Source organism: Pholcus phalangioides, unplaced genomic scaffold (genome assembly GCF_987345545.1).
Source record: "Pholcus phalangioides strain wild (caught in Gottingen) unplaced genomic scaffold, Ppha-v1.0 ptg000010l_1, whole genome shotgun sequence".
NCBI lineage: Eukaryota > Metazoa > Arthropoda > Arachnida > Araneae > Pholcidae > Pholcus > Pholcus phalangioides.
Window position 1 is genome coordinate 44,759,723 of NW_028301603.1, and position 14,034 is coordinate 44,773,756.

A 14,034-nucleotide genomic window follows, 5' to 3' on the forward strand; every position below is an offset into this window, starting at 1 on the left:
ACTCCAGTCCAGGACAAACTAAGCCTCGAAAAAGCAAAAGAAGAACTTTAGGAGAACGCAGAGAGACCTTTTGGAAAATGAAACCAAGCAGTCTATTCGATTTTTTGACTACCATTGCACAATGTTCAGAAAACCTAAGCAGCTCGTCAGTGAGAATTCCCAAATCTGTGACCCTAGTTGGATCCGGGATAGTGACACCATTCAACTCATAAGAGAACTGTGGGTTGTTCGAACTAAAATAAGTGATCATTCACTTGTCAACTCTAAATGTCATGCTCCATTCATTTGCCAATGCTGTAGTCCTGTTTAAGTTGGTCTGGAGCAACTCCCTATCACTTTGATTCCAGATTACCCCATTAGCTTCATGTCATTTGTGAATTTGCTAGCAATCCCGTCGATGCCCTGATCGAGTTTATCGATAAAAACTGCAAAAAGTATGGGGCCAAGGACACTTCCTTGAGGAACTCCACTTGTGACGCCTGTCTAACCAGAGAATTCCCAGTTCACCATAACTCGCTGTGCCCTCTCTCTTAACCATGATTCTATCCAATTAAAAGTTGTCCCAAATCTTGTGTAAATGCTTCAAGAGTTTAACATGAGGTTGGTCACATATGACTTAACCTTCCTGAATCAATGCTGATTATCTGACAATACATTATTCTCTTCTATCCACTTCACCAACTGCTTTTTGATAATAATTTCTAAAATTTTCAAGAGGGAGCTTGTCAGACTCACTGAACGATAACTGGACACAGCTTCTCTACTACCGTTCTTAAATATTGGAACAACATTAGCAAGTTTCCAATCCCTTGAGACAATACTCTCAGCTACACTACTCCTGTATATCTGTGTGACTGGCCCCAACAATTCATTAGCACATTCCTTGAGGACCATAGGATAGATATCATTTGGTCCTGGTGCTTTGCTTGCACATATATTTTTTAGAAGATTTAGGACCTCCACATCTTTCACTTCAACATCGTTGAGGATTTTATTACTCCATGCAACACCCGTACATTTGATATTGTATTCGCTATAAAAAAACCAAGGGGAAAAAGTCATTGATAGCATTACACATACCTACATTGCTCTCTACTTAAAAGTCACTGTTCCTGAACCTAATCCTGCTGCACATACAGAGTATCTTGCCCCTTTCGGAACAGCATCTTGACGCATTAGCGAAACAAGGTCACTGTGCTTGTTTTTTTGCGTTTCGTCCAACATCACCACTCACGTGCATGCAAAAAATTTGTGAGCAGGGAGGGAAAAGAGGCACGCACACATTCCTCCCTTCTCTTCAAACCAGAAAGTCACCTTTTATATTCGTAATATCAACGACAATTGTGTGTTCCTGATCGACACTGGCAGCCAAGTCAGCATTATTCCTCATCTGTCACCCACATTGCTCAACTCAGCTAAGTTTAGTTTATGGGCCGCAAACGGTGAGATAATACCTAACAGTGGTACATGAGTCGTTTTGCTGAACCTCAACCTACGTAGAGACATCTTCGCCGAACTGTCGCACACCATTATCAGCACAGATTTCCTGAATCACCACAAGCTGGCGGTGAATATCGGCAACAATTGGTTGATCGAGATAACGACAGGACTGTCAACGAAAGGTAAGCAAGTCGATTTACAAACTTGCCTGTCTTGTCTGAGTCCAGGAATTACGAATTTCATTTGCAGTATGCGTCGCAGATCCATGTTGTGAAAAAGAAAGATAACTCCTTTCGTCTCCCCTGTGACTATCGCATGATGAATCGCAACACGACACCACAACTGTATCCCATACTGCACATTCAAGATGTAAACAACCAGATAGCCGGTTGCACTATTTTTTCGAAATTGGATATGACTCTGCATATTTCAAATCCCAATATACGGCCCTCATCAATACAAAACTGCAATTGTGTGTTCCTTAGGCATATACAAATTTGTCCGCTTCAACTTTGAGATGCAAGGTGCTGCATCATCGTACCAGATGTTTATGGACATGGTGCAATGTGGTCTACCCTTGCATTTTGCTATCGCTACGGCATCTTCGTGTACAGTGACAACCACAAACATCCCCTGGAAGAAGTTTTCAGACGTCTTGATGCCTACCGTGTCATGCTCAATGCCAACTAATTAGTCCTGGCTGTCCCTGAACCAGTGGCGGATCCGGGGGGGGGGGGGGGGGGCGATGGGGACGCCCCCCCAAGAGCCTTTAAACAATAGGTGAAGGGGCGATCGCCCCTCCCAAGAGCCTTCAAGCAAACATAACTCCAGTTACCTCACTTTTTTTCCTTATTAATCCTTAAATTTTTTAATTAATTTCCTTTTTTTCTCAAAGTTCCTTTCCCTAAAATTTGTTCCCCAAGTTCCACCTTGAGATTTCTTCTGCTGGTAAGGTCGAAAAAATAAAGAAGTCATAGCCAGAGGAGGGTCAATTGTATTCCCACCAAGGTTCTACAGGGATTCAATGCGATTCGGCTGCACTATCGCCTAAGGGCTCGTGTAGAGAGGCAAAAAAATTTACACCCTTCAGTTTTCTTGGTAACGCGCAATAAAGCACAAGCCATCCAATAAGATGAATCATCGTTTTCTAGCCTTTGTTATCTCTTTTTTTTAAATTCAGTCCTGAAACACGCAAGCTTGACGAGGATAAAAAAATGGCCATGTCTTCGAAAAAAACTGTTTTCGGAAAAGTATAAATTTAAAAATTTTAAAATAAATGGGTGTTAAGAAAATTAATTCTATTACTTTTGAAGCACATCTGGGGTTTTCCCAGAGAATGAAGCTGCATTCGCTTACGGATTCACTGATAATGACATTAACGGGGGGCTCCCCACAGGGTGAGGCTAACAGGGCTCAGGACGATTCTCATCATTTTTTGACTTTCACTCTACAAATTCACTATAGTGGGGCCTAAAAGTATGAAAAATCTCAGCAAAGCCCCCCCTCCTCCCTCCTCGAAAACGTAGCTCAAAAGCCCTGCGCTAGCAGGTGAGCATTTGAACACACATAGCTTCTCTATAATATCTATGAAAATATAGGCCTCGGCCCCATCTAATAATTAAAGCCTTTGCAATTTGAAATAAGTATCTGGATTAAACATTATAAGTGGATCGCGCGTATAATGCTTTTCCAAAAACCGCCATAAAATCATTTCAAGCGGAAAAACGCTTTAAAGCGTTTTTCTCTATAGTCTGAGCATTAGTTGAAGATGGAACCACGAAAATGAATCGCACTAAGCGGGAAAAGGTTCTAAGAGCAGTGCCGCAACCAGATGATTGGTCAGCATCTTGGTGTCCCTTGTAATGTTAAAGGGCAGGTAAAAGGTTGAAATTCATGCCCCCCCCTCCTCCGGTCCAGTGCCCGGGGCACCAAACCTACCTCCTCTTCCCATGTTTCGGCCTTGAGGAACGTTATAAGTGGAATCTACTATATAAAATTGATTGTGTGGTGTCGGATGTTCTGCGGGAATTAAATTTAACCACCATCTTTTCAGACAAAACATCTGAAAATTAATATTGTGCACTTGATAATCATAATTAAATATTAATGAAAATCATTCCAATTTGCATGAAAGTAAGCTTTTGCTATTTAATGTATCTGTGGCGAAAAACTGTTTTTGAATAGGTTTTTGACAACCATATAGTCTGCACAAAATTGAATAAGAAATTTATTATTTTAAATCGCGCAATATTAGAATTTCATTAGGAAGTTTTTTTACTCTGAAATTTTTCTTAATTATGCAGACAAATTAGTACCCACATATTTTATTGAAATATGCGTCAATTATTTCTTGTTATCGAAAACAGTCTATACTTGTTTCAATAACTTTTCAATGCTATATTTTCATATTTAAAAACATTTTCATATTTTATCTTGACATCCTATTCGAATAAGCAAGATTTACCATTTAGTATTTCGTGTATTTGTGTTTCCAAGATTTTATATTTCCTGATTAGTAATTCCCTGAAACTTGTGCTAAGGTGGTTCCAAATTGAAGTTTTCATCCTTTATGTGTTGTTTATTTGAAACCGAACCAGAGATTCAGGTTAGGAGATAGAGAGTAATTTTGATGTTCAGTCAGAAGCGCATTTACGGTTTTGCCGATCTGAAGGCTATTCAAATTTCACCGCCCTTCCACTCAAGTCTAATTTTCTCGACTACTCTATCCACGAATTTTCCGTCCCATGTTATAGCCCCCTCCCCCCACTCCTGCAAGTACACCTGTATTAAAGTCACTCTTTTAAAGGTCCGTCCCACGAGTGTTTGCTAGGGGACGCTGGCTAAGATAATTAAAGTTAAAGATGATAAAAGTCTTTGTCAGGATCCGCGGTCGTCTCGGGCGTCAGGGAAGCAATAATTTTTAAGGCTTTCAATACAAAGGCAGAGGAACGAGCGTCTTCCTTTGTGAATGACCGAACAAGCACGGTTTACTTCATGCCGGCTGTTATTTTTGCGGTTTATGTCCGACAAAGACTTTTATTAACTTTAATTATCTTACCCAGCGTCCCCTAGCAAACGCTCGTGGGACGGACCTTTTAGTCATTTACATGTTTGCACCCTGTTTTGGTCACACACGTGTTTGACGCTGGTTTTGGTAATTGTTTCGTTACTTACACGCGTTCTAGACAATACCGTCTTAATGCATTCCCCGCGGGTGGGGGCCTCAAATGCAGAGGGGCCTCTGGTTTAAAATTTTAAAAGTAAACGTGTCTCGCCAGGTAGGGGGCTCAGAAAAATTACTTTTTCCGAGGGCCCAGTATACGCTTCTGACGGCTGACTCTAGGCCACTCACTGAACTGGTCCCTCACTCTTTATGTCACTCATTTGATCATTCACATTCTTACTCCCGCTCTAAGTCACGCTTTTGCTCATTCATGTGCTTGCGAACTCTCTAGGTCACTCACTGACACGGTCACTTGCTGTCTGGGAAGAGGTGGGTTATAAAAATTTCACCGCCCTTCTCCCATTTTGCTAATTTTCTTGGCCACTCAACCCTCAAATTTGCCGACCTTCTGAACTTGCCGCCCTGGGCTATAGCCCATTTAGTTCTCCTGTAAATAGGACATTGTCTTCAGTAACGGGGCATGAGGATGGTTAAAATCAGTGTTGCAAAAAAAAAATTAAGGGGAAAACTGAAAAATTACCAGCAAAAAAAAAGGCTGATGGAATTCAATTTTTCTAGAACAAATAGAGATATGAATTATTAGTACAGTAGACTCTCGCTAATCTGGCACATATCACACCAGGGTGTACTGGGTTAATGAAATCGCCGAATTACTGCAGATTGATTGAAAAAGTCCATTTAAATAACAAACTTCTGCTCATAAACATGTGCGCACTATGTTTTCCTCTTCTATGCTCGGAGAAAACCGGCCTAAAAACACCGGATTACTGGAGGGATTATTGAAAGTCTGACTCTATACGTAGTAGGATGGGAAACTTTATTTGAAGACAAAAATGGGTTTCAGACGCAAAATATTTTCATAAATCGGGTATACAAAGCTGGAAATTTGTAATTTTTTTAATTTTATCATCTCGTTTGAAAATTATAAGTGATAAATGAGGAAGTTAAAGGTATTATTTGTAAATACAGGCATGACATAAATGGGTGTTTTATTGTATGTAGCACTTATTTTCATTTTAAGAAAGGATACAAGTTTGGTGTGCTATAAAATTGTTCACAGAAAGAAAAATTAATTGTCTAGAACGTGAGTAACTGAAAGAAGACTGCTTAATGTTCTCTACACCAATCGCCAAGTCCTCGAAGCGTATACGTGAACACAAAAAGTTACTGGAGTGAGTGTAGCTCGGCTTTGGATGCTTGAGTTTCCAGCAGCGGTTCCGAACCTTTTCAGTGCATACGCCAAGCAGATCATGAGTAAATACTAAACAAAGTATTGAGCGAAACAAGAGGGACCACCTTAGGGACCCCATGGATGGAAACAAAGTCCCTTTGGTCGGGTCCAGTGCCGAGTGGGGAGTACTATGAATTAGTACGAGACAAGCAGAGCCAGTTGAGGGCCCCACATGGATCTGCCGGCAAATAGGTAGGATTCTCTATCGAACGAGACAGACCCCAGAGGGCTCACCTGGAATCACTGATGTAAACAAAGCTCATTTGGCCGATCCATCACCGGCATTCAAAACCTGAACAGGGAAAACATCTACCCTGTGCTGTACTGAAACCGAAACTGCCTTATCACAGACCTTACATATGAGAGGACAAAAGCTACGCCGCATAGGTTTAGCTTTTTATCTGAAGCCATGAAGTCATTTAAAGTTTGAGCGGTCACAAGAATTTTTCGCAAGCTCAGTGTGACCCGTTACGGGTAAGGGGGCTGTCAATGTGCGCGTAGTAGCCTACCTATTTATTTGATAACTACTTTGTTGTTGTGCGTAAAGTTCATGTTCCCAAGGGTGGAGCTGACAGGGCCGGGGACAATTCTCATCATTTTTTTTTGTTTTTTTAAGCTATAAATTAACTATAAAGGGGCCCGTGAAAAGTCTGGTCTGGGGGCCCACTAGAGGCTTTAGCCTAGGGGCCCCGCTCTAGGATGTGGAGGCCATGGTCAGGGCTTTAGATAATTTTTTTTCCTTCAAATGTTCAAGGATCGTCTCTATTAAACGAGGTTTCTTGTATCCGAGTTAGCTTAGAATTCATTTCCTCTGGTTGACCGAGATCCTTATTTTATAAATGTAACACACATTATTCAGTCTGCACCTCAAACTTTTTTTTCGTACGGTATTTTTTTGCGAGGGTAGCCGGCACAAACGTTCAAATTTATTATCAAAAACAGCTTATTCATTAATTGTAACACCAGTTGCTGCAAGCAAGTTTTTAAATAAGTATGTTGCATATTTAAAAAATATAATTTTTATAAATATAAATTTTAATTTAGATTTAATTTTTAACTGCCTTCATTTTTTAATTAATTTTTATTTTCAATTAAAATGTAATCGTAATTAATTTTAATCAATTAATTTTTTAAATGAAAATTAATTGACAGTTTTAAATAATTTTAATTCTTAATTAATTTTTTATTAGTTTTTTTTATTTTAAGTACATTTGGCACCTGCGGACACTAGGTTGGGTCTCACCGATCGACATCTTCATTGTAAAAAATCGCCCCCCCCCAACACATCACCCTGGATCCGCGCCTGCCCTGAACTGGCTTTCTTGGGCTATACCATCAACACTCACAGACTGAACAATACAGACTGAACCTCTATGATGATTTTTTGCAAAAAGTCTTGCGAATATTTGTTTCCCTAGCATTTTGCAAACAAGTGTTTGAAAATTTCATTTTCTATGCCATCCAAAGATAAAGCATCTGTGAAGTTCCTCATTGAACGTTTTGTCTGCCTGTGCTTGTATCACCTGTCAACGAACCAAAGTGCACAAACACACCCAATCGCCTCTCTGAGTTTTTCTTGTGCCGTCGGAGAAATTCGCTCATCTGAACACCAACATTGTAGGCAGACTCCAGAATTCCCAATACGAATATCTTCTAACCATTATTTGCCGATTCTCAAGATGGATCAAAGCAATCCCAATCCCAGATATGTCCGCAGAGACTTGTACCCGAGCGTTATACTCTAACTGGTTTTCCAAGACTATCACCATGGACCAGGGTTCGCAATTCGAATAGCATCAATTGCACAAATTCAACAATTTGTTTGAAATAAACCACATCCATACGACTGCTTACAACCCTAAAGCAAACGGGCTCATCGGACACCGACATCGTCAGCTCAAACAAGCACTGAAGTGATGCATGACAAGTGATTGGGTCGACAGTCTTCCTTCGGCTCTGCTCGGCCACCACACATGCTTTCGGCCAGACCTCAATGCCACCACTGCCAAAATGGTCTTCGGTCAAATGCTGAGATTGCCTGGAGAGATTTTCGTTGAACAACGTGTAACGGAGGTAGTAATCACATATCTCGACAAATTGTAACGCACCATGGACACACTCAAGCCGATCCAGACTTCAAGGCATGGCATATGGCATCACACGTAATCTCTACGTTTCACACACAAGCCTTGATGACCTGTACACACGTTTTCATTCGCACTGATGCCGTTCGACGTCCTCTACAACCCACCTATGAAGGTCCATTCAAAGTGCTGTTGCAAACTGAAAATTTTTTCGTGCGTGTCAAGAACAGGGAATCAGTCATCTTGATCAACCCAATCAAACTGTCCTATCTCCTCAACGACCAGTACCGGGCATCGAAGTTCCATCAACACCAAAGCAGCAGATGATGACAATTATTCCAGCCACCCAACACGTGACATTTGCACAGACTACCAGTCCGACGCAACATACCCATTCAGACAGAATAGTCCAAGCTCCGGATAGACTCAAGTAATCAACAATGTGACTCTGTCACTTAAGGGAGAGGTACTGGGATGACAGCGTCCACCACTGGATGGCGCTGTCCATGTAATAGGGGAAAAAGCGTGCCTGCATGATGTAGGAATTGGACTTGCATTTTCGCAACTCAAACCAGACAGTCTCGCAGTCTGCTTGTTCTTGTAGGTTCTTCGTATATTTCGGTAAGTTAATTATATAAGAAATGTTTAATTATATCTTTGAATTGTAGAAGGAAGTGTTTGTTTTCAACCGCCACATTCCTTCTACAATACCCCTAATATCCATTATTGGCGTATCTAAAAAATTATTTCAAGTCAGAGCCAATGTTGTCTGCCAACATAGACTCAACTTCCTTTTTTTACTATCCCTTATCACTTTCTTTTATCAGTAAACATGACAGATCCCTCGTTTACTTTTATACTTTCTGAATGATCTTTTCTTTTCCAAGATAAAGGTTACGCACGATATCCGAGAACCATAGGGGTCACGATGTACAAAAACGCTTTTTTCGAACAAAGGGAATAACGTTGTGCAAAACAGATGATAGCTTTGTACTAAATTCTTCCCATTGACTTACCACCCCGACTGATTCCAACCCGTCTTTGAAAAATTCTGCTAACCTTCTTCTCAAAACATCACAGTTAGTTCTCTGAAAACAAGGAACCAGTCTTTTGTTATCAACCTTTACCTGAAGAAAACCGACGACATGATGATCACTGGAAGAAAACCCATTCCGCACCAAAACACGTTCAACAAGATCCTTGGAACTAGTGAGAACTAAATCCAAAATAACAGTACCCCTAGTGGCTTCTGATACATGCTGATGCATAAACTTATAGAGCACCAACATATGAAACTCTCTTACATATTGATCTCTAACTGAAAGATTCTCCCAATCTATACCTGGGTAATTGAAATCCCCTAGTGTTACAACCCTCTTATGCTTACATATCAAGGTTGGGGTTTTGACATGATTGACATGACACGCATCAAAAACTGGTTTAAACCATCAAAAACTGTCGAAAACCGTCTAAAACCTAAATGAATGTCTTTTGATAATGTTTTGAACACAATAGGTATATAACATGATGAAAAACTTACTTTTTGTCATATTACAATGTTTTATTTTTAAACATTAATTTATTACAATAATTAAAACAAAATGTTAATTATAATTTGCAATTTTGAATTCTTCAACATCAGAGCCTAGTACATATAAAATATAATTTTATGGTTTATTTATCTAAGCTACTCATTACCTGTGTTCAATTTGCTAAGTGAAATAGAGCTGCTTATTCAAAATATGTATCATAGGGCATCAGGGTTAGGTTTTTGACCCCAGAAACTAACTCGGTATTATAACAGTCAAAAACTTATTGTTAATATTGTCAAATAGTTTTTGTTAACTTGATAGATATGTTAAATAACAAAACACTTCCTTTTATTTAGATTAAAGGGTTTTATATTCAGAATGATAATTACTGAGGAAAAATATCTATTTTATACAAATACAACGCCACAACAGACAAAATGCCCAACGAGGTGGCTGATAAAAAGATGCCCATAAAAATATGGTTGTCATATATTTCAAAAATACAGCAACCCAATTAAAAATGCAGTACCCAAAGCATTTGTTTTGCACGCTTGAATACAGCTTCAATTGGAAAACCATTGCATTATGTCATTTGAACGTATGACAATGTTGTTATCAAGCCCTTTCTTCTAAGTGAACCATAGAAATCATCTATTCTTTCTCTCAAACTTTTCCATAGTGACGAGTTCACTGAAATTAACGAGAAGAGAAAGAGCGTTTAATAACATTGTTACCCATGAAAGCTAGACGGGACCGAAAAAAAAAAAGATGACTTAACCGGACTGACAATTTATTAGGGTGAGGACTTAACAAGGTTTTGCAGTAATATAATGATTTTTAATCCGTTTTATATCTTTGAAGAAAATAAGTTATTAGTTTTTAATTAAACACTATTTTTATCAAAATGCTGATGATACCATTTAAAAATAATATCACCAAGAAAACTGCAGAAAGTTAAAACAACAATAATAATTCTGGTTTTTAACACTGATGCAGTGTTAAAAACCACTTGGTTTAGTTATAGTACAATCAACTGTATTCAAAGAAAAAAATTAACTTTTCTTATTATGTTGAGCAACCATTTATACTCTACAACAGGGGACGTCAACTCTAATATTCATCTGAGAGCTTTTTCCTAGAAGGATTTTTAATTTTTTAAAATAAAAGCATGTCGTAAAATCACACACTTCCCCTTTTTTTTGCTGTTTTTTGCTTTACTTCTTATCTTTTTTATCTTCTGTGAAAGCTTTTCGAAGTCTATGTACAAAACTGTTGTGTTTTCACTTAGCGACTGCTGTCAAATTATATTAGAAGGTAGCATACCAAACATAGTACTCATAATCTCGGTGTATCAAACTTTTCTTGGTAAGAAAGTTCATGGACCCCAAAGCAAAATATGCCGAAATCTGTGATGTACATCAGAGAATCATCAGTGCTACTGCAGAACAATCTGGAAGAAAAGTGTAAAAAACACTATTATGGGGATTTTTACTGCAGAACAGACCTCAGCTGAGGGCTCATTGCAGAACAATGAAAAACATTCTGCTTTGGGGTTCAGGGTAGGATGTCGGTCTCTTCCCAGCCGAACCAACTGAAATTACTTTGAAATTTAGCTTAAAATGGAATAAAGTAAAATGTAAAATGAGTTTTCATGGCATTTGGCGCTTTCAAGGGTACAAGCTGATGGGGTGAATGTTTCTCACTTAATTAGATGGCTTTTAATTGATTTTTTTGTCAATATAAATAATGATTTCATATCAAATAGCTTTGGAGTATACGATTTCTATTGATGCAAAATATGTCATTTAAACTGTTATGACTACATCATCGCCAAAGCTGCAGTTAAATAATTGTTTAAATACAACGCAAGCGCCAAATACAGTATTTCTAATGTGCATATACGGTATTTCTAATGTGCACATACAGTATTTCTAATGTGCATATACAGTAGAGCATTGATTATCTGAAACAATTGGAGACTGGGGTGTCCGGATAACTGATTTTTCGGATACCAATCATTCACAGAAAAAAATTGTATCAGTGCCAGAAGCAATATGAAACAAAAACAAACAGTGATATCAAACAAAAAGTGTATATATATATTGTATCCACACCTTACAAAAAACACAGAGAACTGACTAGCCTAGTTTGACAAGTTCAAAATGACCATCGAAATAGGCCTGCAGTGTAGGAAAAGAAGTCAAAATTTAAATTTTTCTTTCACTAAAAGCCGCTAGCAGAACTTCTACGTGGCGCGGAAATTTAAATCTGCCGACTGGAACGCTTTTGGTTAATCGGTATTCTAATAATCAATGCTCTACTGTACTACTTTTATTTCATATATATACCCATGGTCCGATGTCACAATTACTCTTACACTAGACATACTTAGCCTTGACATTTATTAAGGCTGTATTAACAAAAGTGAAGTAGCTATTTCAGACAATAAATTTTGACATTTGCTATGCACCCTGAGAAAGATGGAATGTTCAACCTTAAGCACATAAGGGTGAGCAGCCACTGCCTTAAGAAATAAAATTGTTTTCTTCAATAAAAACAGTATTGTATTTAGATTCTTTTAGTACTGTATAATTCAAAAGAAAAATTACCTTCAGATTCACAATCATAATTACCATATGGATTATTGTGGTCCCACATGCATACCTGCCTAGAACCTGAAATGAAAAATGAATTGTAGTAAGAGGCACTAAAGTTTTACGTCGAATTTTTTAGCCATTTTGACCCCCCAGTCAGCAAAATTTTGTTATGTCTGCCCCTACCTCCTAACAGATATTGGTGAAATCAGAGATGTATGGGGGAAAGGGCCCGCCAGACGATCAAAAATTAATTTTTTCAATGCAAAAAATATTTTGAAAAACAATTAAAATTTCAAAAGAAAATACCTTTATACTTTATAATTAGAGCCCGGAAGTTAATCATGCCATAAATGCCTTTTTTGCCAATTTTCAAACTTTTTGGTAAAAATGCCTTTTTTTAAATTTTCTTGCCACAAATGACTATTTTAAAATAGATTTTAGTTTATTAGTGAATTTCTGAGGCCATAATCTGTCAAACTTGGATATTTTGAACATTGAGATCTTCAAAAGAATTGCTCTTTTTAAACTTTTTTGACTCCTTGTTTATTATCAGAAAGCCCCTTCAAAACACATTTAGATGCAAACAAGTGATCTGAAAGATTGGTGTTGTCATGCATTAACTTTACTTTGATCAGATGGCATTAGAACCAGGGTTGTAAAAAACCCGGGTTTTTTGGACAAAACTGAATTTCCTATTTCCACAACCTCAACATATCTAATTTAAACATGTATGTACATCCTTTATGTGTACATCTTACATTATGTCTTCTAACTATACATTTTTGGTGCATGTTAAACTATGTATTTGATTAATAAAATTGGCCATACAACAAGGAAATAATTTTTCACACACAAAGATACCCATTTCTGCATAATTGTAGCTGAACCTTAAGATGTATGTAGAACTGTAGCAAGAAAATTGTGGTAAAATAAATGAATTTGGATAATGAAACTTCTGAGAAATCAGGATGGTGCCTGAATTTTTTTTCTCCAATTTTTTTCAATCCCTGCAGAAAATGTATTCAAAATTGTCTTGATCCATCCAAAATAAAACCTTTAGCTATGTAACCAGAACCATAAAGTTTTTTTTTTTTTAAATTGAACTCAAACTTTCATGAGCTAAAGTCATGTGCTTTTCTTTTCCTTGAATTCCTCACTGTTGAAGAATATTACTGCTTCATTAAATTAAATTCTGAAATATTTTTAAAAGAGCGTGTAATAATTAAAAAAATGATCTGGTTAAGAGGAGGAGGCAGCAGTCATTCTGAGAATTCATTACTCTGCAGGTGCTTTCCACTTGTCCAAATTAACCAATTTTGGGAACTTAAAACTATAGAATAACTTGAATTATCATTAAATACTAATGTCAATAACATTATTGTACATTAATATCACTTTATACAAGACAACTTGTCATGTATAGCAACAGAATGTCTTCATCTGGCTGACGATTTTAATAGGCTAATTTAAAGGGGGGGGGGGGGTTGAGCTTATGAGTATCTGGAAAAATCAAGCTAAGGCTTATTTTCTGGTTAGGTCTTATTTTCGGAGAAAAACTATACTTCTTGTTCTGTTTCACTTGAAGGTGTTCATTACCAATGTTCAATTCGAGAATCTCAGTTATTTTCTTTTTGTTATAAGATAATGCTATTTTTGTCTCTTGATATTTCAGTTATGAAAATCTGATGTACCTGCATAAAACTTTTAAAAATGTAATGCAAACATGTAAATATTTTTCGAATGAAAATTCAGTTTACATACATTGTTTACTTTTTCACAGAGGCTTAAATTTATTTATACAAGGATTTGTTGTGTGTGTGGAAAATTATCAGGATTGTTTGGTTCAAACCACCTTTGTTTCAACCAAGTGGTTTTTTTTCAAAAAAAAATTATATTTAGGTCATTTTTATGACCTAAATATAAATTTTTTCCTTGAAAAATTTCATATTAGTTCATTATTAGCCCC

At 37.5% G+C, this 14,034-nt stretch overlaps 1 protein-coding gene across 4 annotated transcripts in view; it reads right to left on the bottom strand.

Annotated features, from left to right (window-relative positions):
* The window catches only part of LOC149081576 (phospholipid-transporting ATPase IF-like), a 189,722-nt gene that overhangs the window by 39,447 nt on the left and 136,241 nt on the right, over window positions 1–14,034 (bottom strand). For all 4 annotated transcript variants that reach the window (XR_016193471.1, XM_089238531.1, XM_089238533.1 and 1 more), the window contains exon 25: window positions 12,081–12,146. Coding sequence is in view for 3 of the 4 variants with exons in the window: in XM_089238531.1 (XP_089094657.1) it covers window positions 12,081–12,146 (66 nt within the window). In the remaining variant the exon portion in view is untranslated. The remainder of the gene's footprint in view (window positions 1–12,080; window positions 12,147–14,034) is intronic.